At 40.0% G+C, this 26,701-nt stretch overlaps 1 protein-coding gene and 1 pseudogene across 1 annotated transcript in view; one reads left to right on the forward strand and one right to left on the reverse strand.

The window, feature by feature from the left end:
* PLPPR5 (phospholipid phosphatase related 5) overlaps positions 1 to 26,701 on the forward strand; it is a 128,760-nt gene that overhangs the window by 16,494 nt on the left and 85,565 nt on the right. The window contains exon 2 of the mRNA XM_060139523.1: positions 26,064 to 26,196. Coding sequence (XP_059995506.1) covers positions 26,064 to 26,196 — 133 coding nt within the window. The remainder of the gene's footprint in view (positions 1 to 26,063; positions 26,197 to 26,701) is intronic.
* LOC132514597 (heterogeneous nuclear ribonucleoprotein A1-like) lies at positions 9,829 to 11,208 on the reverse strand (annotated as a pseudogene).

The raw sequence follows: 26,701 nt of genomic DNA on the forward strand, positions 1-26,701 counted from the left end.
CTATCCTTCACAGATAGTGGTTCACAGATAGATGGTTCACAACAATCATGTGACATGGATAGTCTAATCACTTAGAGGTGATAAAACGAAGGCTCAGAAAATTAATATTTTCTCACAGTCATGCAGTCAAAACAGTGGCAGGGTTTAGATTAGAACCTGTCCCTGGTGTGTTTAAACCTTTGTTTTTTGGTTTTTTAAACATCTTTATTGGGGTATAATTGCTTTACAATTGTGTGTTAGTTTCTGCTTTATAACAAAGTGAATCAGTTATACATATACATATGTTCCCATATCTCTTCCCTCTTGCATCTCCCTCCCTCCCTCCCACCCTCCCTTTCCCACCCCTCCAGGCGGTCACAAAGCACCGAGCTGATGCTTTGCAGAAAGTAGAGAAAAGGACAGCTGGTATGAGGATAAATGAGAAGGGCTTTCCTGACCTCTGGAAGTTCACAGTCTAGTCAAGGATCCAGGCTCATGCAGAAATAACCTTAACGTTTCAAAAACTCATCCCTTTACTAGAAGAGCAACTGGGGCTTGGGAAGCATTCAGCCACTGTGTGATGTCTGAATGAATATCGAGTGAACTGTGGTAGCCCAGTGAAGAGAATAATCAGTTTGAACTCAGGCTATAAAGAAGGCTTCTCTGAGAACATGGCATTTTAGCTACTAAGGACAGGATGCTTCCGTGAGGGACATGCTTGTTTGGATTTGGATGGAAGGGAAAGAGAACTAGTATTTATTGAGGTAGATTTAGATTAGACATACCGGGGCTTGGATCCCGGATCTACTACTAAATCAGTGTAATATGGGGCCGGTAACCTGACCTCATTGACTCTCAGTTTTCTTATAGCACATGCTCATTGTACAGAAGCTAGTGCCTTGGAACATGTTAATTTGTGATCTGCAGATTGGATCCCGGATCTACTACTTAATCAGTGTAATGTGGGGCCGGTAACCTGACCTCATTGACTCTCAGTTTTCTTATAGCACATGCTCATTGTACAGAAGCTAGTGCCTTGGAACATGTTAATTTGGTGGTGGGGGGTGTAAGTTAATTTTCACAAAGGTTCTATCATTTTGTATTATCACCCTTTTGCAAAAGAAGAAACTGAGACTCAAAAAATGTTAAGTAACTTGCATGAAGTTAAGCAGTTTGAAACCAGAAGATCTTCCTGGCTCCAAAACCCATTTTTTTTTTTTTTTTTTTTTGCGGTACGCGGGCCTCTCACTGCTGTGGCCTCTCCCGTTGCGAAGCACAGGCTCCGGACGCCTCGCAGGCTCAGCGACCATGGCTCACGGGCCCAGCCGCTCCGCGGCATGTGGGATCTTCCCAGACCGGGGCACGAACCCGTGTCCCCCGCATCGGCAGATGGACTCTCAACCACTGCGCCACCAGGGAAGCCCTCAAAACCCATTCTTTTTCCAGCACCCTCCAGTGACATGCAAGGGATGTATTGAGGGGCTCCAGGGGGAGCTTTGAAAAGAGGGAGTGAGCTTCTTTCATTTAGTCCATTTGATTGTATTAGGGAGTTTGTAGAAGGAGAGAGTTAGAACCAAGAGAAGAGAGCACTAATTTATGTGCAATTGAAACAATTCCAAATGCAACGATAACTATCACTGATGGAGGGAAGAGGTTTAGAGGATAGGGTAAAAATTCCATATGAAAATCAGGCAGCTGAAATGCCTATTGAAACTGTAGCCCTTATAAAGTAAGATGAGGTGGGTTTAAAGGTGTGAACATATTCAATGAGTGAATCAAGACAATATTGAGTTGAACTAAACAACCAGAAGAACTTATGTCTCGTGGGTATTTTGAATTAGGAGAAAACAGCTTAACTGTAAGAATATTAAATAGGATGGAGGTGAAAAAAAAGGGGGGTATTAGTCTCTTCCCAGAGTATGATCTGGGATCATCTCTTGTGTTTAACTGTCTTTTTATATCTCCTTTTGTCAATTCTGCTTTTCCCAAATTATTCTTGATTGATGCAGGATCCCAGATAAGTAGATACGATAAAAATGTAAATGTGAGGGCTTGTGGATTCTCATAGTACCATAAAGAAGGAAGCTGTCTTGCTACTGGATATGTGATATGAGTAAAGATTTTTTAGTATGTTGAAGTATTGGCAAAGGCGTAAATTCTGAGCCATACAGATTGTCTGTATGTGAATATGTGGATGGATGGGTGATGAAACATTGACACCGGGGCATGGCTATGGTGTCAGGTCCACAAGTGTCTCAGTGAGATCCTACCATTGTTATAGTTAACATCATTCATTCAGGTAGCAGGTATTCAGTTTGTGATTCAACTGAGCCAAGCTTCTTTTCATTCTTCCTATATCTCTCTTCCTTCCTCCCTCCCTTCCTCCTTTCCTCTCTTTCTTCCTTCCTTTTTACAGCAAACATTCATATTTTGCCTTCTCTGTGCCAGGAACTGGGCAAAGTTCTGATAATAGATAAGTAAAGGAGTCAGGAATCGTAGTTGAGACTCAACCATTGTAGACCTTAGAGGAATTAAAACTCATTCCTGCTTTTCTCCTTTGGCTTTTGGCAGACAAAAGTTTGGAACTGTCAAAAGATTTTACAACTTTTGTCTAAAGTTACATTCATGATCTATAGCATAGCTATAACACCAGAGGTAGTTTTGCATGAGCATTTTGAGAGAGTTACATTCTTACTATTCCACTGTCTCCTTTTCATCTTTGTTATCTTTGGTTACTGGCTTATTTAATAGGTACTTTCCAAAAGCTCTGTCTACTGTAGTCTAAGTATGTAACATATATGATGTGAATGTTCCATAAGAGCCTCCTCTATGGAAGAGGCCAGTTTCTGACCAGAGTATAAGCCATCGCTCCCTAGCAAATATCCACACGTATTAGCCACTCATAGGGAAACTGGATTAAAAACATACCAGGAAAAAGGTATACTTAAATAATGCCAAGATGAGGAACTAGATAAGGGGAGGAGCTGGTTCACTTAGAAGCATTTATTGAGTTTGCTGCATTTAAATAGATGGTATCTATAAAAAGTTTACTCAAGAATCCTAGTTGATTGGCAAAAATTCATAGTCAAGAAAAGCCAAGTTAGAAATTCTAGATACATTAGCACATGTCTATAGAAACAATAATAACATTGCTTTCAGGAAGGAAGATAGGAAAAAAAAACAACAACAAGGTACAAATTTTGTGAGTTGATTCCTCTCTGATCTGTTTGTTGTTTTAGTTAGACCATGTAGGAATAATGGATGGTGAATTGATTGTTGCAGGTTAGACCTCAGATGTGATTGACACGTCAGAGCTGCATCTAATTCAGGAACATGACAAATGTCAGGACAGTTGATTAAAATAACCATCCAATACAGTAGAGTTTCATGTGTATTTATTTAATCCATCCTCAAATGTATGCTCAGTTGTTTGGTAGGGTGTCTATCATAGAGCACTTTATCTTTTGAAGACCAAAACACTGTAATAAAGAGACATGATGAAAAGTTTCCTAAAAGCTCTCCTCATATTTAGTTTTATATTTCTGCCTTAGAGAATCAAGCAGATGTGCACACTAAGTAAATGCCTAAAAATCTATTTCCGCGACCCACTGGCAGCTCTTCCCTCTGCTCTGGCTCCTCTGAAAACCCAGGGCCTCCCGAGCCATCTGCAATTATGATGGACCAGGGGATGTAAAAATAGAATGTAGCCCCGTGATATCTAATAGAAATATAATACAAACCATATTTTACAATTTTCTAGTAGCCACTTTTTTAATTAAAAAAATTAAAAACAGGTGAAATTAATTTTAATAATATATGTATTACTTAACCCTGTACATCTAAAATATTATTTCACTAGGTAATCAATACAAAAATTTATTTGTAAGTTATTTTCCATTGCTTTTTGTACTAAGTCTTTGAAATTCAGTGTGTGTTTTACACTTACAGCACATCTCAGTTTGGACCAGCCACCTTATGAGTGCTTAATAGCCAAGTAAGTGCCCAGGGCTATTGACAACTGTATTGGACAGGACATTTTTTTCTTGTTATCTTAAAGAAACTTAGCGGTTTCCTAGCCTATTCTTCCTCTGCTTTTAGGGGATACTTTTGAATTGATATATACCTTTTTTCTTTTATTTTGCGGTACGCGGGCCTCTCACGGTTGTGGTCTCTCCCGTTGCGGAGCACAGGCTCCGGACGCACAGACTCAGCGGCCATGGCTCACGGGCCCAGCCACTCCGCGGCATGTGGGATCTTCCTGGACCGGGACACGAACCTGTGTCCCCTGCATCGGCAGGCGGACTCTCAACCACTGCGCCACCAGGGAAGCCCGATATATACCATTTTGAGTTGTGCTTCAGAAGACACACCTGAGTAGATTTTTAAAGAAGTGTTCTCAAATTAACAAAGACTTGGTTTACTGTAACTGTTTCGAATATGATTTTTAAAACACTTTTTAAAAATAAAATACTCTTTTTCATCAAGGTTAAGAAATAGAGAAAGATGTGAAAATATTAAAACACTTCTGAATCTTAAACTTGGATCTGGACATATTACAGATTTCCCTTCCGTGAATCTTGCTGTGGGAGGAAAAAATTCATTGCTGTGTGTGGATTCTCCCCCAGTCACCTCTTCCTTTTGCCCGTTCTTTGTATATGTTGAAGTATGTGGAGAAAGGTTATTCAAGGCATCATTAAGACATTCTTGCTTTTTTTTAAATAATAAGATTTTGTCTTATCATCAGCACACATGGTGGCAGCAAGTGCCCTAAAGACTGCAGTTCTGTCATATGTATCTTTTCTTTCTTTGTTTCATTCATTCATTTGTTCATACAACACTTAGTGCCAGACCACTTGCTGGGCATGGAGGTTAAACAATGAAAAGGCTCTCACAATGTAGTGGGAAAATTGTGTAAAGAAAACTACAAATATTAACATATGATGTCCTTCACTACCCTCAAGAGGACATATTACTTAATCTTTGTTGGTGTGATAGAGTTTGGGCCCAGATGTCTTGGAAATGGGGAAGTGTTTCTCTTTTCCTTTACTTTTATTGAAGGTGCTAATTATGTTAATGTTCCTGGGTTCCAGCCAATCCTTTCTCCAAGCAAATACCCCTATCCAGAGAAGCTTATGTTCATGTTTGTGCTCAATTATTAGAGCCATCAAATCAGTCTGCATAGATATCAAAAGAAGTGAATACTTTACTATTTGAAATTACACTGGGTTATATTGGTACTTTTACAAGTATTGCCACCAAAATCTCATTGTTGACAACTTTATTCATACTGCAAATACTGGCAAAAAATATACTGTTGCAGCGTTCAGTTCATCTGTGTGTGTGGATCGGAGCTTCTCACTGGTTCCTGTACATCTCCAAGTACATGAATCACGTGCCATGATTTTTGTTAATGGAGGGGCACATTGCAGAATCTGTTTTCCTCTAGTGCCAATTTACAAGTGTTCCCACTTGCCAGGATGCTCTTTGCAAAGATGAGATTGGATACAAACACCTAATGCCGTGTGTCAGGACAGCTGAGGCAGAGAGCCATTCTGTGACCCAGTGGAAGAGCTGGGGCATGGGAGCAATTGAAGAATGGACACAGAAGGGTAGACTACCCCAAGGGTGCTCTGGGCATCTGGTCTTGCAGCAGAACATGAGCTATGGAAAGAGGACTTACAGAAGATAGATAGGAATTATAGGAAAGTCTGCATCAGGGAGGCCTATGGGGAGTAGTGGCGTGTGCTGGTATTGGGCAGAACACATCTCCCAGGAATCTAGGAGCTGGTGGGTGTGGGGAAAACCTGTTGCTAAGTTAGAGAATAGGGCTTTAGTCACCATGTATGGTTAAGCAGAAGAACTCCACTACTTGGAAGACAGAGGGGGACTGAAAGTCTCATCCATAGCGGCACTGGGGTGCTAAATAGGTGACCAAGGCAGAGACTCAGGAACTGGGCTCATCCAGCAAAAATCAGGCACGAAGTAGAAATTGCATTTCAGGAACAAGGCATAAATCTCGTTATCAAATATAGGCAGGAGTGTTCAACCTGAATTAGCAGTAGAGACTTGATATTGAATCACAGAGCCTGTGCTATAGTTGTGTAGTTCTCTCCTGCCTAAAGTCTGAGTTTTCAGAGATCAGGGAGAGCTCAGCTTAAACTTTGGGGACAAAGGGGAAAGAAATATACTCACATGACCCTGGTTTTGTGAAGAGGGTGGGCGAGGGGAGGTACAGAGCTAAGAATGAACTAGGGTGAAACACTGTCATCCATTTCAGAGTCCCACCTTCAACTCCTCACCAAATTGATTTCATTATTTAAATTGAACCCATTGTCAGGTCATTTACGATTAGACTGTTTGGGGAATTGCTGTGTTGATTCAGCTAACAAGGTTTTGTGAAAGGCAAAGGCAATGTGAAAAAGTTTTCTGCTTTCATCACCACCAAACCCTTTCTTGGAGGTCACCACTACCAACCTTCTTGTTTGGACGTTAAATTCCTCCACTTCTTTGCAACACCGGACACAGCTGATCAAGGACCCCCCACCCCCACCCCCCTGACATTATCTCCTCCTGGTTTCCTTGACGTGATCGTTTTCTTCCATCTCACTGACACTCCTGCTCTGTGTCCTTTGTTGCTCGTCTCTTTGTTTCCCACTCCCCAGTTGTAGGTGATCTCAAAAGGTACCCTTAAGCTTTTCTTTCCTCTGCTCTCCTCTCCTCATGATTTGCATGTGCCCCTTTGCTTCCCCACGGCTCTAAGCCTGGCTCATTACCTGGAAGGATTACTGCAACAGCTAACTTAACCTGGCTTTTCACCCCTCTCTGTAGTCTCTTCTGCTTCCAGATTGATTTTTCCTCAAGCACAGGTCTGATCACACTACTCCCCTGCCCAGAAATGTTATAGCCTCTGACTGTGAACAAAATTAAGTACCAGCTTCTCACTTAGATCTCAAGGCATTTACATCATGGTCCTAAGATAATCTCCCATTAGGCCCCCATATCTAGTCTGCATTCCAGCCAGATTGGCCCCCTTACTGTTTCTCAAGGGTATCCTATACTTTCCCTCCTCTGAGACTTTATTTATATTCTCCTTTTGCCCTGTAACTGTGGTAACCACATGTCTTGGTTTGTCTGGATCAGTCCCGGTTTATTCCTATTGTCTCGATAATAGTATTACTCAGCTCCCATTTCACACTCAAAAGTGTAGTAATTTGAATGATAGATTATATGGTCACCCTACCTATAAAGCTCTTTTTCCTGTTCCTTCTCTCTGTCTTATTCCTCAGTCTGCACTCTATTTAACTTTGCTTGTGGTAAACATAGCCCTATCCTTTTAAGCCATGTGCCATATTAAAAAAAAAAAAAAAAACTAACGTTCATGAGATTTACTTTCTCACTCTCCACCCTACCATCACCAATTTAATGTATTCCCTTCCTATTTTCAGCCCCTACATTTGCCAACATGGTATTGTAGTTGTTTTTAAATGTAGTTATTTGTATATTTTAAATCCTTCATAGTAAATTACAAGTTCAAGACCTTATTTTTTGTATTGATTAGATTACTTTCATTTGTAAATAACAGAAAACTCTGACTTAACCATTTAACAGTAAGGAAAATTTATTGTATCACATAACAGAGGGTGCCAAGTTAGGATGGCTCAAAAATGACTAATTTAGTACCTGAACAGTGGATTAAAAATCCAGGTTGCTCCTTTTATTAAATGCTTTTTCAACATCCTTGGAAATGATTGTATGTTTTAATATTTAAATTTAGTAAATTGTGTTACTAGACTATTATCACTGCATTCCTGAATATAATCAATCTGTTTCTCATTGTATATTGTTCATACTGCATGGATGAAATAGTTTTGGTAATGCTTATTTATGAGGCGTACATTAATATTTGTAGATAAGTGGTTTTAAAAAATCATTGAATTATTTTAAAAAAAAAAAAGATCCAGGTTTCTCTTCTCTTTCCATTCTGATATACTATGCGTCTACTCTAATCTTGCTACCTCCGCTCACAATTGCCCAGTGGCCAGCCTTGTTCTAGAAATCACATGCAAATGTGATGATGTCTAGAAGAAGAATATTTTTTCTGTGAGTCTCTAAGCAAGAATCCCTGTTACAGAAGCACCCATTCCCAGCAGAAGTCACCTCATCCCTCCTTGGGCAGAATTTCATTACATGCCCAGCCTAAACTAGTCACAGATGAGGCCGTCAGGACTTGACAAATCATTCATCCCCTGAGGTTGAGGTGGCCCTGATTCCCTTGAAGATCGTGGCCATTAGGGAAGGTTGAGCAAAGCAAAATCAAGGCTCTGTGAGGAAGAGGGTTAGTTACCACTAGTTAGGCAAGCAACAGTATCTGCTTCATGTAAGTTTGGGTTCAGTCAATGTTTATTAAATAAGGTTTTAGTTTTATTTCAAGATATGAAGAATTGTAATTCACTTGAATATTCTAATGCTGTAATGAATTATAAATACTGATCTTAAATAAACCTTTAAAATGATCAGTACTGCACATAGCAGGTTCATTTCAACACTGTTTTGCTTAAGTTCGTATGGAGAGATTAGAATTAAGACTTTGAAAGAAAACTTGATTGAGATTTTAATAGCTATCTAAAACTGCTGGCCAGAACACTGTGCTCAGAATTGCTCATTAAGTAGAATTATTTCCTGTTGCTTTTTGAGGGAATGTTTTTCTGAGTATTTGAGTGCTATATTCATAGGATTCAAATACTCATAGGATATCAACTCTCTGTTAACAAGTTTACCTTTTGGCACTGAATTGCAGAATTCTCAAAATGCCTGCCAACTATGAAATGTAATCAACAATAGGTCAAAACATTATGATTTTGAAATGTCCTGCAGCATCAAGAGGAGTTGGAAAGAGAGGCTGCTGAACGAGAATCCTCTTCTCATACCCACGAGAGGACTCTTGTTCTTTCCACCCAGGGTCTGTTCAAGCCCAGCACCTCCCAAGATCCTCTGTGGGTAAATCAGTGGTGGAAGCCAGAGAATTTGGAGCAGTTCTTGTGTTCCTTGCACAGTAGTTAGTACTGTACTCTGTAAATGGGGGCTCGTTCAACCTTCTGAAGTGTTGTGACCAGTCTGCCACACAGATGGTCCCAGTGAGGAGACCCTAGGGAGCCAGTACCCTCTGGGTCAACAGGAGATGGAGCCAGCACTATTAACCTGAAAATATTCCATGCAATAAAAGGGATCAGAAAGACTCGTTTTATTTCTGAATGAAACAAAGGACAGAACAGAGGAAAACTGCTTCTAAACCCTTCATTGGATATTGCTGCTCAGAATTCTGGACCTTGGTGCCAGAGGGCTTCAGGCTGGCATTTTATGTTTTCAGAAACACTCTTGTTAAGTGCTGAGATGTAATGACTCTAAATATTTTGACAGCCTGCAGTAGGACTCAGGAGAGAGGCAGAATCTAAGATGATGCCTGGCTTGGATATTTGAACAAGTTTTCTGAAGGGTAAAGGGTCTGGATAAGATCGAATTCCTCCCAAGTGTAAAAGTCAGGGATTCTTATCTAAGGGCAGCCTATTTGCATGTATGTTCAAATATATGTCAAAGTTAATCTGAATCTCAGTGGGGAATGGTGGTAGGAAAATAGCATAGAAACTGAGTAAGCTGTGTATGGAAGAGATAGTGGACTTCAAAGTCAGACTTTTTTTTCCCTTAATAAGTTGAATGAATAGAAACATTTTTACATCAGTCCTATAGGCTTCTACTGTTCTATTAAACTCCTGCAAATAGATATATAGTCATTATTCTTTTGAGAAATAATATGAATATATAATTTTTATTCAAAGTTTTTTTTTTTTTTTTTTTTAAAAAAGACACATTTATTCAGCGTCACGATCAGACTATTACATTTAGCAATCAACAGCATGGGTGCAAAAAAAAAAAAATCTACATTAAAACCCTTTGTTGGAATGCTTTACACTTTCCACAGAACAGAAACTAAAATAACCTGTTATACAATTAGTCACAAATACAGTCCTCGAGTTTTTTTGCCCATACACATGAGTATTGTCTAAAACATGTCTTCTTTGTAGCAGCTAGGCCCTGCCACCACTGTGCTTGGCTGAGTTCACAAATCTGTTGTAACCTGTAGCTTCCCTGTCACTTCTCTGGCTCTCCTCTCCTGCTAAGCTTTGTTTCCTGGCAGTAATCAAAACCTCCTGCCACTGCCATAGCTACTGCTGCTGCTGGAACCACCATAGCCACCTTGGTTTCGGGGTTTGGCAAAGTATTGGCCTCCACCACCATAGGGGCCAGAACTTCTGCCTCCAAAGTTTCCTCCTTTCATGGGTCCAAAATTTGAAGACTGATTGTTGTAACTGCCAAAATCGTTGTAGCTTCCACCACCTCCAAAATTGCTTCCATCATTACCGAATCCATTATAGCCATCCCCACTGCCACCATATCCACCACCACCGCGGCTGCCACCAAAGCCACCTCGACCGCTGAAGTTTCCTCCACGACCAAAGTTGTCATTCCCACCAAAACCACCTCCACGACCACCACCAAAGTTTCCAGAACCACTTCGACCTCTTTGGCTGGATGAAGCACTAGCCATCTCTTGCTTAGATAGGGCTTTCCTTACTTCACAGTTGTGGCCATTCACAGTGTGGTATTTCTGAATGACAATCTTGTCTACAGAGTCATGATCATCAAAGGTTACAAAAGCAAAGCCTCTCTTTTTGCCACTGCCTCGGTCAGTCATGATTTCAATCACTTCAATTTTCCCATACTGTTCAAAATAATCTCTTAGATGATGTTCTTCAGTGTCTTCTTTAATGCCACCAACAAAAATCTTTTTCACAGTTAAGTGGGCACCAGGTCTTTGAGAATCTTCTCTTGAGACGGCCCTCTTTGGTTCCACAACTCTTCCATCCACCTTGTGTGGCCTTGCATTCATGGCCGCATCCACCTCCTCCACAGTGGCATATGTGACAAACCCGAAGCCTCTGGAGCGTTTGGTGTTTGGATCCCTCATTACCACACAATCTGTGAGCGTTCCCCACTGCTCAAAATGGCTCCTCAGACTCTCATCGGTTGTTTCAAAGCTCAAACCTCCGATGAAGAGCTTCCGCAGCTGTTCGGGCTCTTTGGGTGACTCTGACTTAGACATAACGGCAGTGGAGGGTGGGGAGAGACGTCAACGATGCTTACTCGGCGGCGTCCACGAGCAGAAAGAAGTAAGCTACCGAACGTATCTATTCAAAGTTTTTAAAATAAACTTCCTGCTAATATTATCTGAACATCCCACCAAACTGCGCCATCACCAGTACTTCAAATGACATTTCGGGGTAACAGGCTGATTCTAAAAATAAGATGCAGGAGGCTGGGAAGACATTGCAGAAATTAATATTCCCAGCCCCACTGCACTCTGCCTACCCATACAGACTGTACTCTTCATTTGAATGCACTTAACTGTTCATTAGAACATCTTATCTATAAGCCTCATCTAGCTTTTTTTTTAAAAACAGATTCCAGTATTTGTACTTTATTCAGAAAAGCTAATTGAGGGAAATAATATTCATAAGTGCTGAAGTTCAGGTGAAAAACTTTGCTAGACTTTTCTTCCTAAAATCAAGCTAAATAATAAAAAATATTACAATGTCAAGTTTGACATTGAGTGATAAAGTAGGTTAATATGGATTTTATAAAGCGCTTTGACTACACTCCTGCAAAAATCTTTAATGATGAATATAATATTAAAATTGGAGTTACACTGCCTAGATTTGAATCTCAGGTCTGCCATTAGCTATGAGACCTTAGGAAAATTACTAAAGCTTTTTGTGCCACAGTTTCCTTATCTGTAAAAAGGGATAATAATACCTAGGGTAAGGTAGGGTAGTTGTGAGGACCATGTCAAATTGATATACGTAAAGTGTTTAGAACAGCACCCGGTCCATGGTAAGTGCTATATATCGCTTTTTAAGATGACAGCAAAGAGGGTGTATTTATGAATTTATATAGTAAGTATGTATGTGTCATAAGCTTAAATTAAGGGCATTTGGGATAAATAATCAGTTTTCTAAAATGTATTTCCTCTTATATATTGGAAAACCTTACATTGGCTTGCTTAATAAATTCAGTGGAATCAGAACTGTTAGGGTTTCACATTTAAGTTCTAGTTGTACCTTTTCCTAATAAGCTGGGAGCAGTAAGCTGGAAAGTTACACGTATACCAAATACAAGTGAGCCCAGACTGCAAAATGAGCTTATGTTCCAAGATTCATCTCATTCATTTATTTTTGGGTTTCAATCATGCTAGTCTTTGTACATTCTCATCAGCATTTTTAATGACTTGGTAAAGTAGAAGCATTTCCTGTGTAATCAACATTTATTTTTCCTGAGAAAGTATTTTAAAAATAAAGTCCTTCAAACGTCTAGTCTTTTTTTTTTTTTTCAGTAAAAATGAATGGCCTTAAAAGACATTTGTCCTGGCAGTCTATTTAAAGATGAGAGAAATGAAAGCCAAGAAAACCAGAAGAAGATGCCCTCAAGGGAAAGATCTGTATGATGAATTTGAAATTGCAGAGAATACTATTTCTGCTTTCCCAGGCAGAGCTGTCACCTCAAAAGCCTATTTTCATGAAAAGAGAGTGTTACTCAGAGTATCAGAGTTTAGTCTGTTGAATGCATATTCCCTTAATGCGGGTAAGGCACTTGAAGGTGACCACTAATCATTCAGTCCTGTTGTACAACAGAAACTTGTATTTTGGTCCAGGAGAAATCTTAACCAAACAGCAGTGTAGATTCTTCAAACTAGCAAAAAAAAAAAAAAAAAAAAAAAAAAATTACTGTCCACTAAAGACAGTAATGAAGAGTTACTACATTGGCTCAGGTCCTGAGATTATTCTCCCCAGATTCAGTTGCCAGCAGGCATTCCAAGGAAGTCCAGTAAGGGAACATATAACTCGTCTGTACTATAGAGAAGAAATGTCATTCTTTCTTAGCCATCGATTGAAAAGGTCAGGTAAATCCCACTATCCTTCCCTGGGTGCTTTTCTGCTACACAGATACATCTCAAAACACTACTTAAAAACCTCTTTATTTCCCACCTGTGTCATTTTTCAGAGTAATATTTTTCTCTCTCGTGTGACTTATTACTTGGTCTCTTTTGTTTTAGACATTCTTCTCTCCTCTTCCTAATAACTAGGGAAGTGGTGAATGAGTTCATCATTGCTTTATAAAGTTAGCATTTCTCAGCTTTACTTTTTCTAAAGAGCCCTAATTCTTTTATCCAATTATCATAAATAGCTATACTAGCTAATCCTTCCTAAATGTGAATTTTTCTCTTCTTAAAAAAAAAAAAAAACGACTTTGCTTTTACTTACTCTGCCTAGTGTTTCTGGGATACAACTCTACCAGGATTGTCCCTAGAAGATAAATTGCTAAGATCACATCAATTTCGGAAAGCTAACAGTTTTCTTTAACAGATTGTCATGCTTTGGGTTATGTAGGAAAGCTAATTGGGAGGAAATTGCACTTTTAAATGCAGAAAGTTCAGGCAAGAAAGCTTTAGCTACCAGACTTTTCTTCCTAAAATAAAGCAAGATAATACAACTTTACAATGTCAAGTTGAACTCCAGAACTGGACTGCATGGAGCTGAGTGGGTCCTGACTTCCTGACTTATTACCTGAATGACCTTAGATAAGTCAGATAACCTCTCTGCACCTTAGTGTCCTCATCCATAAAATGGAGACAGTAGAATAATACCATCATAGGGTAGCTGGAAATTATGAATCTTGATGTGCTAATGTGCACTGTGAGTCTCCAGGAGGGGTTAGAGTTTGCAGCTTTCAGCTGATTTTTTTTGATCTGGGAGTCTCCTCCCAACCTCCCTAAAAAAAACCCCAAACAAACAAGAAAACAACAAAAAAATTACTTTACATCCTGTTGAACTTAGTTTTAGAAGCACTGACATAGGGACATTTAATTACTGCTTGTGCTTCAAAGGCTCATTTCTAAAAACTCTGTTATCTCCAGGTCCCAAAGAATAAATTTTCTCATGTTGCTTTTTTATTGTTGATAAGAACAGGGGAAATTAATTCAAACATGTATTTTAGAAGAGCTTGAAAGCAAGCTAATAACCTGTATACTAGTTTTTATTAATTATAGGCTAGCTCTTTTGAGGAATGACAGGTACACTATAACCGTAATGGCCTACAGATTTGTGAACATGCAGAATTTGACCCTATATGTTAAATTTTCTGAAAAACACTACAAGTATGCAAAATGAATTTATATTACAGTGCTCTTATAATTCATTTTTCTCATAGCTTATGTTCACTACACTTATATGAATGGTTGGGCAAAGTATGGATATCATGTAAAGTTTAATTAGCAGCTATTATTTTAAATAGGAAAGAAGTTTTTTTTAATGGTTTTCACAAGCGTCTAGTCATTAAAAAAAAACAAACAAGAATGAGCATAGCATGTAAATTTGTGTCTTGTTAGGCAGACCGTGTTTCCTTTTACTGCATCCTCATGCTGCTCTCCCAACCCCCCAACACAACACACGTATGCACCCCAAGATTAATGGCAGGACTTTCATACTATTGCAACTTATCAAACCACTTCATTATGCTATTCCAGGCATCCCAGATTCCCTTACCACAAACACTAACCCATCACAGATCTGAGCTGGACAGATTCTTCAAGGTCATCTAATGATAGCTAAAATGTGCAGAGTACTTACTCTGTGCTAGCTCCTATTCTGAGAATTTTGTAACAGTTAACTCATTTAATCTTTACCACAGCCCACGATGCATTATTTCTATCATCTATTTTTTAATAGGTGAAGTCACTGAGGCAAGGAGAAGTTATGTGACTTATCTAAGGTCATTCAGCTAAGAAGAGGTAAAGGCAGGACTCAATTCCAGGCAGTCAGGTTCTCGAGCCCATGTTCACTGTACTGCCTTGGAGACACAGGCATGCCTTTCCCGGGCTTGGAGCAAATATTCCAGGTAGTATTTCTCCATCCTCTGCTCTCTGGTCCTCAGGCCCTAGAGAGTTAATACTGACCACACTGCTTAGACTGGATCCCTTTCTGCAAGGGTGTTTGCTCACTCGCATACTCAAGTCCTCAGTCAGCACTTACTCCTTATCTCACCCCTTCTTTGTTCATTCACTACTATTACTTGTGTATGTGACTGTAGTGGCAGGGAAGTTGGATGTTTCTCTGATGTCCTCCTGCATTTCAGCCATAGTGAGAAGTGCGGTGAGTAGACTCTGAGCCAGAGAATGAGCATGACCTGCTGGGGTGCTGAACATTAGGTGACCTGTCAGGGTACTTCATCTCTCCAAGTCTCATGTAAAACATCTGGAAAGTGAGAGCATTGGATTTCTTTTCATTTTAGGCTTCATTTAACCTCTTTTACAATCCCACCCTTCACTACAATGCCTAGAATAGCTCTTTGCACAGTACAAGTACCTAATAATTATTTGTTCAAATAAATATCTAGAAACCCCTTTTATAAAATGTCCCTGACAAATTTAAAACATGCGGTAATCAGGAGTTTTAGACGCCTTGAAATAGCCTGTAGAGAGCTTGAGGGCTTATTAAAACACTAACGGCTGGAACCTGTGCCCAGAGTTGCCGAATCAGTAGGACTGGGGTGAGGCCCGAGTTGCATTTCCATCAAGTTCCCAGATGCTGCTGATGCTGCTTGTGTGGGGACCGTATCTGGGAATCACCACCCATCAAGCACTCTCAAAAAAAAAAAACCATATCCCTTTCCTCCGGTTTCTCAATTAAAAATGATTTAATAAGATTGTCGCATCCATTGGGTGGTTTGACAGCTTTCATGTGTCTCTTATCCCCTGCTATCTGCATTTTAACAGGAGTCTCTTTTTAAAGACTACAAACCTTATTTCACAGGAACAAATCTAGTTCTTGGCCTCCTAGCCTTCTATCTAAGCTACCTTTGACCCACTGTGGCACTAAATCTGTCCTCTCCCTAAGGTATTAGGGCCTCCTTGTTGTCACACACCCACATCTTAACCACTGCTCTTAACATGTAAAGATTAAGAGCATGGGCTCAGGAGGTGGGCTGTCTTGGGTTGAGAGGTTGGTTCCTCACTCTATATCCAATCCTAGACACTTTTTGTGTGCTTCATCGTCTTCATCTGTGACTGGATTTCAATAACAGTACCTACCTCATAGGGTTGTTTTAAATATTAAATTGGTAAATATTTGCAAAGCACTGAGAATAGTCCCTAAAACGTCGTACATGCTATGTGTTTTTGAAATCTTTTTTCCCCCACCTTTATTGAGATATAATTGAAATAGAACATTGTGTAAGTTTAAGGTGTACAGCGTGTTGGTTTGATACATTTTATATTGCAAAATGATCACCACTATAGCCCTAGCTGACACCTCCAACCCATCCCATGATTACACATTTTTGTGTGTGTGGTGAGAATATTTAAGATCTACTCTTTCAGCACCCTTCAAGTATATAATACAGTATTTTTAACGATAGTCACCATGCTGTACGTTAGACCCCCAGAAGATGTTAATCTGATAACTGGAAGTTTGTGCCCTTTGACCAGTATCTCTCCATTTCCCCAACCTCCCAGTCTCTGGTAACCAAACCACCATTCTACTCTCTGTTTCTATGAGTTTGACTTTCTTTTTTTCTTTTCTTTAGATTTCATATATAAGTGATACCATGCAGTATTTGTCTTCCTCTGTCTGATTTATTTCACTTAGCATAATGCACTCGGGGTTCATAAAGGTGTCACAAACTAGGATTTCCTTCTTTCTCATGGTTGAACTCCATTCTGTATACACACACACACACACACACACACACACACACACACACACCCACATCTTCTTTATCAGTTCATCTATAACTGGACACTAAGGTTGTTTCCATGTCTTAGATATTGTGAATAATGCCACACTGAACATAGGAGTGCAGGTTAACTTCTATATCCTGATTTCAGTTCCTTTGGATAAATACCCCTCAGAAGTGGGATTGCTGATTATATGGTAGTTCTATTTTTTGAGAAACCTCCATACTGTTTTCCATAGTAGTTGTACCACTTTGCATTTCTACCAACAGTGCACAAGGTTCCCTTTTCTCCATACCCTCTCATACACTTGCTATCTCATATTTTTGATGATAGCCATTCTCACAAGTGTGAGGTGATATCTCATTGTGGTTTTGCTTTACATTCCCTGATAATTAGTGATATGGAGCACCTTTTCATGTACCTGTTGGCATTTGTAAATCTTCTTTGGAAAACTGTCTATTCAGTTCCTTTGCCTAGTTTTTAATTGGGTTGACTTTTTTGCTGTTGAGATGTGTGAGTTCTTTATATGTTTTGAATATTAACCCCTTATCAGATGCATATTTGCATATATTTTCTCCCATTCCATAGGTTGCATTTTCATTTTGTTGATTGTTTCTTTTGCTGTGCAGAAGCTTTAAGTTAGCTTTTATTATATGTTAAATGTTTCCCAAATTTACCTCTCAGGGTAAATTACCTTCATGATTTCTATCATGACTGCATATCCCCTCAACTATCATTTATTTTTTCTTTAAATCAATCTACTTTGCTAACAAGTTATTATAAAAGAAAACTTGTATTATTACTGTAAATGGAACACTGGTATCACTTGATAAATAGAGGGTAACCATAAATTAAATATAGTGAAAACCAATGTTTTTTTATTATAGCCAGTTATTTTCTGCTGAATACTCGAGCCTGAGACTTATTCCCTTTTTATGAAAAACAGGTAAATTAGCAAGTTCTAGCTGCTCTAACAAATAAACCGCCACATTTCACTGGCTTCATACACTAGAGTTTTTCACTCACGTAACAGTCCAGCGCAGGGCTGCTGATTCAGGGACCTTGACTCCTTCCGTCTTGTGGCACCAACAGCTGAGGGACCCAGAAATCTCTCTGCGTCCAGTTAACAGATGCAGGGAGAGAACATGGAGAAGTCATCTGATTTTTTGCCTTTTTGGTCTGAAACTACCATAGGTAATTCGTCCTTTGGTGTAAATCACCTAGAGGTGGGTGTGCAGGGAATGTTGGTCCAACCTATGTAGTCACTTCCCACAGCTACTTTATAGTATGAAAGTGAGAATACAAGTTTTTGGTGGTCAAATTATGAAACATAAACAGGTTATATAGCAAGACATAGCCATAGTTTCTGAATTGCTGGGAGGGATTGTGCAACTACTTCTTCACTAACTATATTACTATTTTAGTTCAATTAATTCTCCTCTCTCCTAACCTCAATTTCACTCAGAAACTGTTCCAAGATGTTAACAACTGCCTTACTTAGAGAGAGTGAAATCCATATATACACAGAAGAAACCTGTTTCTCTGTATCATGACACAAAATTAATGAGATAGTACCCAGTGTAGCTTTTTACCTCTTAGTATAGCTTAGAACTTTCCTTGGCTAGATGGGAAATGAGCTCTGTCTCTATATATGTCTGTATAATAACCAAGAATGCAAAATGTGGTTGATAGGAACTTACATATAAACCCAGTACCCTTCTACATTTTCAAACTTAACTGTGTGCCATTACTAAACTTTTATGATTTAAAGTTGTTATTATTATTTGACATATATTTGAAATGTGTGAGACACATGCCCAGTACCACCACACTGATTGCATGATTTCTGCTGCTGTAGTACCATCTGAAATATTTTTCCTGTGCTATTTCAAACCAATGAAGCATGGATATGTTTGAGTGACCACCAGCTGAAGGGGAGAGGAATTTCTAATTGGGTTTTTATAAGTGAAAACATAAAGCTATTTGGAGTTTGACATTTGATGAAAGTCTACTATGATGTTATCATCCTGGAAAAAACTTACTTCTGTATTTTGTCATGAAGAAGTAGGGATAACAGAGGGTCAGCCCCTGGAAGCTGAGGTGTGAGAGCAACATTATGTGCTCATAACAGGGAAATTTATACTTAGTGATTTATGATTCATACCTGTATTTTTGTAGGTTGCTTTCATCAGTCACGTGGAGCTTTTTACTCACTGGCGAACATAGTAAAAGATAAGAAACAGAACTGGATACCAGATCTGTGTTCAAAGATGAGATGGAGGCATTGATGGGTCATTTAGGAAGGGGGACTGTATAGGTCCAGCTCAATAAGCAAGGTAGGGTTCAAGCAGCTTCATAATGTCAACACTGAGTTCAGTAAAGCATGATGGAGTGACTCTGAGGGTGGTGTATCATAGGGAGCATATAGGACTTCATTTTGGTTGGTCAGTGGACTGTAGGGCTTCCATTTACAGGCTGGGTGAAGTTCAGGAACACAACTGTTTCCTCCAAGGAGGTAGACTGTCAGGGTGCAGTGGGGAGGGGACTGTGACTCAAGGAACAGCACAGTTGCTCAGACACAGCTCTGTGGAGCAGTGACAGCCCTTCAGTATCAGCTCCTGAGCCCTTGGTGGGCATCTTATCACATTCCAGATATACTGTCATGGACCACGAATGACAGCAACCTTCCAGGGAGGTTGCTTGAGGGCTTCCAATGGAACTGGGGGAACAGGGGCCTTCCCCTCTCTTAGCAGGGAGGCGTGATGGTGGGATGAGGTTAGTGAGCCCAGATGAGGGGAGCTGGAAGGCAGATGCAAGGAATGAAGTGAGGGTTGACTGCTGTGTTCTTACTGTGGCAGCCTACACCCCCTCTACCAGTAGAGTCTTTTTTTTTTTTTCTTTTATTTCCCAGTGAATGGGGAGCTTTTGCTGAGGTGGGGGAGGAATACCCCCAATGAACTCCTGGCCCATGGGAAGTGGGTTGATTCTCCCCGCCAGAGCCACAGGTGTCCTTCCCGATGTTCTACTCCTTTCTCATTCTCTGTAGCCCGCTGCAGCCTGTGGCAGGCAGGAGGAGGGGCCGTGCTTCCTCTTGGTGGGTCACAGTTAACACTGTTCATCATCTCAACTCTCTCTGGAAACGGCTTTCATTTATAAGTTCACAGAGAAAGGGAATTTTATCAAGGAAAACTACGAAGTTTTAGCATCTCCATCTATGGCTTCCATGCCCTTGTCCTGTCATGTTTCCCTGTCTCCCACTCTCAGGACAGAAAGCAACCAATTATGCTCTTTCCCAAAGGGCTGCTTTGGGAATCTACTGACAATGGCAGCCAGTGACTCCAGATTAAGAACTCCTTCTTGACAATGGTGAGAAATGCCCAAAGCACCAGGTCCTCAGTTACACGTCAGAACCTAATGCCTGCAGTAGAAATATGAAGAAATTTTACTGGAAAGAGAACCTCAAAATAATAATGGCAGAGTTAGAAAGGGTGGTGTGAAGCTTTTTTGGTCTTTGTGGGAAGACTGGTGTGTGTGTGTCAAAAGGATCAGGAAAGTCTTTTTCTATACTCAGTTCTCTTATATCTGGAGATTCCAGGAGTTATACAAGTGCTTTGTGCCCCAGCACCTTTCCCTTAAAACCGTAGAAATGCTAGGAGTATGGTGGGACTCCAGGATGTAACCTGAACATTGAGGACCGACAGTAGGGATCAGGGGGCTGACCTGGCTTAACCTGGGAAAATTAGAGGAAAAGCTTACACATTCCTAGGTGAAGGCTGTGGTCAAAATAGCTCTAAATTTGGATTCAGATTCTGGTTGTGCCAGTAACAACCATGTTTGACTTCTTTATTTCTCTCTGGGTTGGTGTCCTTATCTATTAAGGGTAGATTGAGCTCGATTTCATTCATTCATGTGGCCATTCATATTTATTGCCATCACGGTGTTTTAATATGGAAATATAAAGATAACATTATACAATCCCTGTCTCAGAGAAGCTCTCAATTAAGTGGAGGAGACAGATGTTACTGATACTTGTAAAAGCATACGTAAAGTACCATAATAAATATACAAAGTGCTGTTGGAACACAGAGAGGGAGGGAGGGATGGGTTGTACCAGGAATAGAGTTGCAGTAGAGTACGCAGTATGTAAATCATGTCTTAAGAACAGAACTGCCTACCATTGCCTATCATAAGCGTGGACCAAGTATACAAGCCAGAATGTATGGGAATGCCTGGTATGTTGGGGAATGAAAATGTTTAGCTGTGACTAGAGCATAGCGTGTCTGGAGGCTTGTAAGGGAAGCTGAAAAAGATGGATTTGGGTTCACCTGTAAACAGTCTCTTACAACAATTCCTGTTACTCCATTGGCTATGAAGACACACTGGAAATTGTAAACAGGAAGTTTGGATTGCATACAATTTGAGCAGGGAAAATGCAAGCACAGAGGTGAGTTCTCAGAATATAAGAGCAATACAAGAATATTAAAATATAAGAGCAATAGAAGTTAGCAGTTGATAGAGGCAGAGGAGGGAAATGAAGGTTTCAGCATGGTGTATAAGGGTGTGAGAGTTTTAGCCTGTGTGTCCAAGTTGGACAGGAGGTTTAGGGTGGGAGACTGGAATTTCACTTTGGATGGGAAGGCTTTGAGGCTTCAGTATGTAGGTCTGAGCATGTTGAGATGTTGCTATTTGATAGGTGGTTGGAGACCTGCATCTGGAGCTCAGGGGAGAGAGAAATATTTAGGACTTGTTACAGTAGCAGGGGTTGGTAAAGCCTTAGGAGGAATGAAATCCTCTAGGGAGGGCTTCTGACAAGTCAAGAGAAAAAGAACCTGATAAAATCAGGGAACATAGAATTTAGGTGTGCAGTTCACTGACCAGAGCGTCTACCTCCAAGGCAAACTCAGTCCACTTTAGCCTTATGTTCAGGTCAAGTTGAGAGCTACAAGGAGAAAGGCTATCTCCTTTCCTCTCCTAATACTGTCTTCCCCATAGGGCTTCCATCCAAATCCTCTACATCTGTCTAAGAACTATCCTTCCTTGAACCGTAGTAAGAATCACCCCCTGTCTTTCTTTGATGCCATGTTAATTTGGGTTCTTCTAGAAGCAGGTACCAAATGTGATTAGATATATACCATATATTTGTCAAGGGAAACACTTGTAAAAGCTAAAAGTTGCAGGGTGGTAAACCAGAGAAGGCAAGGAGAACCTTCAGACTATGATGGAGGGCTGAGCTCTGTGAAGGAGAGGGGGAAGGAAGGAGGATTGGGTAGGAAGCACCTCAGAGTACAGCACAGCTCCAAGAAAGGCCAGAATCGTGGGGAGTCTTTATCCCACATCTTAGAGGAATAGACTCACCTGAATCCCCCCACCATGCCTAGCCATTGCCAGGAGGAGCCTACAGGAAGTGTGGCCTCAGCAGGGATTCAGTATTTGATCCAGAGGAGTGACAACTGGGAACATCAGACCAAAAGCCTGCCCAGAGCAGGAGATCCTAGTGGCACATTTCATGGCCACCATAGGTGGCCTCAGTGACTAAGTGACACTTCCTAAATGTTCTCCTGGCACTTATTGTCCAAACCAGTCAAAACTCAGCATTTACAACCTTGCACCATTATTAATTATCTCACCTTGTGTCCGCCCAACTAGATTATAAACCCTTCCTTAAACATCAGTGCAGTGTCCTTAACTCAGAGGCATCTAGGTATTCATCGTAATAAGAATTGTGTTATTTTCATTACTTGAATTTATCTGAGAGGTGTAGCAATGGGAGTTTTGACTTAGGAAGTTGGGATGAGGGAAGTTAAGAAAGAATATGATTTGGATGAGGCGTTCCACAGATGTCACAGTGAGGGAGGGAGAACTAGAGCATGGGAAGCAGACATACCCACTGAAGGAAAGCAGACACTAGGGCCTAGGCACATGAATTTGATGAGATGAAGTCCAGGTAGGCAGACAGAAGCCAGTATCCAGAGAACATGGTAGAAAGTGCTAGTCGAAGGGCAAGAACTAGCACGGAGGAGGTCCAGCAAGATATAATGGATGGGAGTTTGAAGTAGACATCACGGCAACTCTCTTTTTTTGAGAACTAACCTTTCTACCCACCAGGCAGTTTTCATACACCATATCACACCTTCTTAACCTTGGTTAATTGGACCAAAGAGACACCTGTCTCAAGCTGAACCTTCTGGGAATTTTGAATGGGGGTTCAGTAAATCTAATTTGTCGAATTTTCCTTGAACTGAGCTGACATGTTGAAGCAGGGCTCTTGGAGACTGCTGGAGCCCTTGTGTACACTAGGAAGCAGTAGAAGCGGCTGCAGAAAGACAAGAATGAGTCAGGCATCCAGAGACAAGCTGAGATGAGAGACAGCACGACTCCAGAGAAGAAGAATGAGACTGAGAGAGTCGTTGCCTGGACTCCTGAGAAATTTCCATCCCCTCAACCTAATCCTGTGCCCTTTCACACTAGGTTCTGAGATAACCCACCAACCTTAGAATAAATTCCCTATTCTTCTTAATCCAGTTTGAGTGGGATTCTTTTAGTAGCAACCAAATAATATTGACTGAGACAGTGTGTTGACAGATATGCTCAAGACACAAACAGGAAGCTCAGAAACATGCAATTTGCAGGGATACAGACAAGTGAGAGGTCAGCATTAGGAAAACTGGGAAGAGTATCCCGGACAAAGCAGCTTTTAGTCTGGTAAGTAAATGGGTAACCAAGTCAGAGAGTAAACATACAGGATCTGCTTAGAGGAACTAGGGTAGAAGGTAGAGCCTTCCTCACAAGAACAAGGCAGAAAAAGATGGTTATTAGGTGTCAGGTAAAAGGTCAGAGGCAGGCTAAGATCTTCCGATCTATTGAGGATGGGACTCATTCATGCATTCAGTAAGAATTCTTGGGTATCTACTACAGTCTAGGGGGTTTAGTGTGTTAACAGACTGAGTTGTGGGTTCAGTGTACTGTGGGGTGGAGCCAACCCGGGAGTGGAGACCCTATGATACCTGCTGTGGGGAAGAGAAGGCTCAGAGGGCAGAATCGGGGGGCATCAGTCAGCTCATGATGTGGAGTGGATGATAGAATGTTAGAATTTGGAACATTCTGGGGTAAAACAGACCTGGACGAAGTTGGAACTGAGAACTCAGAAAGTAACTTCTTTTAAGGAGCAGCAGAGAGGAAGGTAGGGTGAGGAAGGAAAGAGTGATTCAGAATGGGCGATAAGAAGGTGTCAGGCACACAGCTTGTCTATTTGTCAGTTTCTCCTAGGACCCTGGTGGCAGCTGATGAACCCATAAAAAAATACCTGTTGTGCCTGTTTATGCTGACCTGCTCGACTTTGCCAAAGTTAAAAATTTCAGGAGGATTTGGAAAGCTATAGACTCTAGCCTTTCCTAATTCAATTCTACCTTACCAGATAGGCAAGACTAGATTCCTTTAAAGTAATTCAGTTCAACATCTTCTGGTTAAACTTTGAACCCTCACATACTGGGAAGAAGAAATATAGTAGAGGAAAAGGAGGTAGAAGGAAGGATAAAAATTAAGAGATGCCTCATAATCTGTTGCACATATTGGGATAAAATTAGTCTCCTGTGATCTCCTTCTCTACCTCCCACCCATAATTTTGAATATCTGGTAATCGTAGGTATATCTTTTCACAAAGACCCCAAAATCACTTCTTCAGTGGATGTCAGGGACTCCCTATATAGTGCGTTATTTAACCTTGATAAGATGACCTAAAAACTAACCTAAACAATGACAAATTAGGAGACATGCTATTGGCTCTGGTTTCTTTTCTCATAATCTTATTTCTAGTGTGGTTGTGGTGTTAAATAGAGTCAGAAGATCTAGGGCTGAGTCAGAAATTTCTGCTTGGCTTCTGACTGGCCTTATGGGGAGCAAATTATTTAACCTCCTCAAGCTTTCATTTCCTCATCTGTAAAATGGTATTATGACACATGACACTTGTTCTAATACCCTGATGGGTGATTTTAAAGACCATGTATAAAAACTAATGAAATGGTATAAACACCAGTGGAAGGTAGCCAGGTCCTTTCATAAATCACATAGTTGAGTAAAGAATCTGTATCAGAACCTAATTTTTCTCCTCACTAGCTCTGTGGCCTTTGACAATTCATTTGAGTTCCAAGTCTTGTTTTTTTTCCCTTGTCAAAGAGGTATGATAATATTCTCTGTTTCATGTAGTTTTTATGACGATTAAAATGACATATGTATACTAAAGTATAAAGACTATATTAGTGATTACAATTCTTAATGATGTCCCAAAATAGAATAATGATACTATTTTGATTATATTTTCTTGTTATAAAAGTTTTAATATAATTTTATATTAGTATATTTATATCAGATCCTTTCAAGATTCTTTTCTTTTTTTTAAATAAAAGCATTCTTTTTTTTTTAAAAAATATTTATTTAGTTATTTTTTATTTGTTGCACCGGGCCTTCGTTGCGGCATGTGGGATCTTCGTTGCGCCGTGCGGGATCTTTAGTTGCGGCATGCGGAATCTTTTAGTTGCAGCTTGCGGGTTCTTAGTTGAAGCATGTGGGATCTAGTTCCTTGACCAGGGATCGAACCAGGGCCCCCTGCATTGGGAGTGTGGAGTCTTAACCACTGGACGACCAGGGAAGTCCCAAGATTATTTTCATTGAGATTTGTTCTGATATGCAGAGTCAAATTTAAATGAGACATAATCACTTAAAAATGAAACTTGAAATTCAATTACAGATAAAAAATGAGTGCATCTTTCATATATTTCACTTCTAATGAAGTCTTTTAGAAAGCAAAAATGTTATAGTCTGTTTTTATTCATAATTTATCAGTTTAATACTTTTTTGAATCGAGGGAAATACGGGTTTTATATATATAGGGATAAGGTTATAATAAAAGGGTCTGGGGCTTCCCTGGTGGCGCAGTGGTTGGGAGTCCGCCTGCCTATGCAGGGGACACGGGTTCGTGCCCTGGTCCAGGAAGATCCCACATGCCGCGGAGCGGCTGGGCCCGTGAGCCATGGACGCTGAGCCTGCGCATCCGGAGCCTGTGCTCCGCAACGGGAGAGACCCGCGTACCGCAAAAAAAAAAAAAAAGGGTCTGGTTACCCAAATATGGTTCAGGTTTATATTGAGATTATTACCACTCAAAGGAAGTCCTTTTTTAAAAATTAAAATATTCTACATTTATACTGGTTAAATTCTAATGGTCTTTAATCTTTTATTTCCTTGGAAGATAATAGTTGGAGAAACTGCTGTGTTTTGCCTACAACTGGCCACAAGGGATTTTGAAAACCAGGAGAAAACTATTTTAACTGGAGACTGTTGCTATATAAACCCACTGGTGAGGAGAACTGTGCGATTTCTTGGTATGTGTTCATTGAATTGTTTTTATTGTTGCTGAAACAATGTTTATGTATAAGCCAACCTTTAAAATGACCAGCATATTAACTGTATTCGAATATTAGATTATATTTTCTTTGAAATGTTTCAACTTGGTTTTTAAAAATAAATACTGCATACTATTTTCTCTCCTGTTTTGCAAAACTCCATTTCGTGGTGTCATTTCCATATTATTTTAAGGAAAACAAATCCCACCACACTTGGATATTTAAATTCTAAAAGAAACTAAAAATTGTGTAATTTAAAGAAATGATTTACTATGTTTATTAAATTTCAGAAACAACGCTTAGGTAGAAATGATAATCTAGGTTGGTTATCGAATATCATGAAGGACAAGCAAAATAGCTGGACAAATAAAAGAAATGCTGTATTTGTTAATTATCATAAGTAGCACTCCATGAACTACTTCTGGGGTGTTTTTTTTTTTTTTACCAAAAAATGGTACAAAAGCCATTTTTTACAAAAATTGGT

Source organism: Lagenorhynchus albirostris, chromosome 2, assembly GCF_949774975.1.
Source record: "Lagenorhynchus albirostris chromosome 2, mLagAlb1.1, whole genome shotgun sequence".
NCBI classification, from domain to species: Eukaryota; Metazoa; Chordata; class Mammalia; order Artiodactyla; family Delphinidae; genus Lagenorhynchus; species Lagenorhynchus albirostris.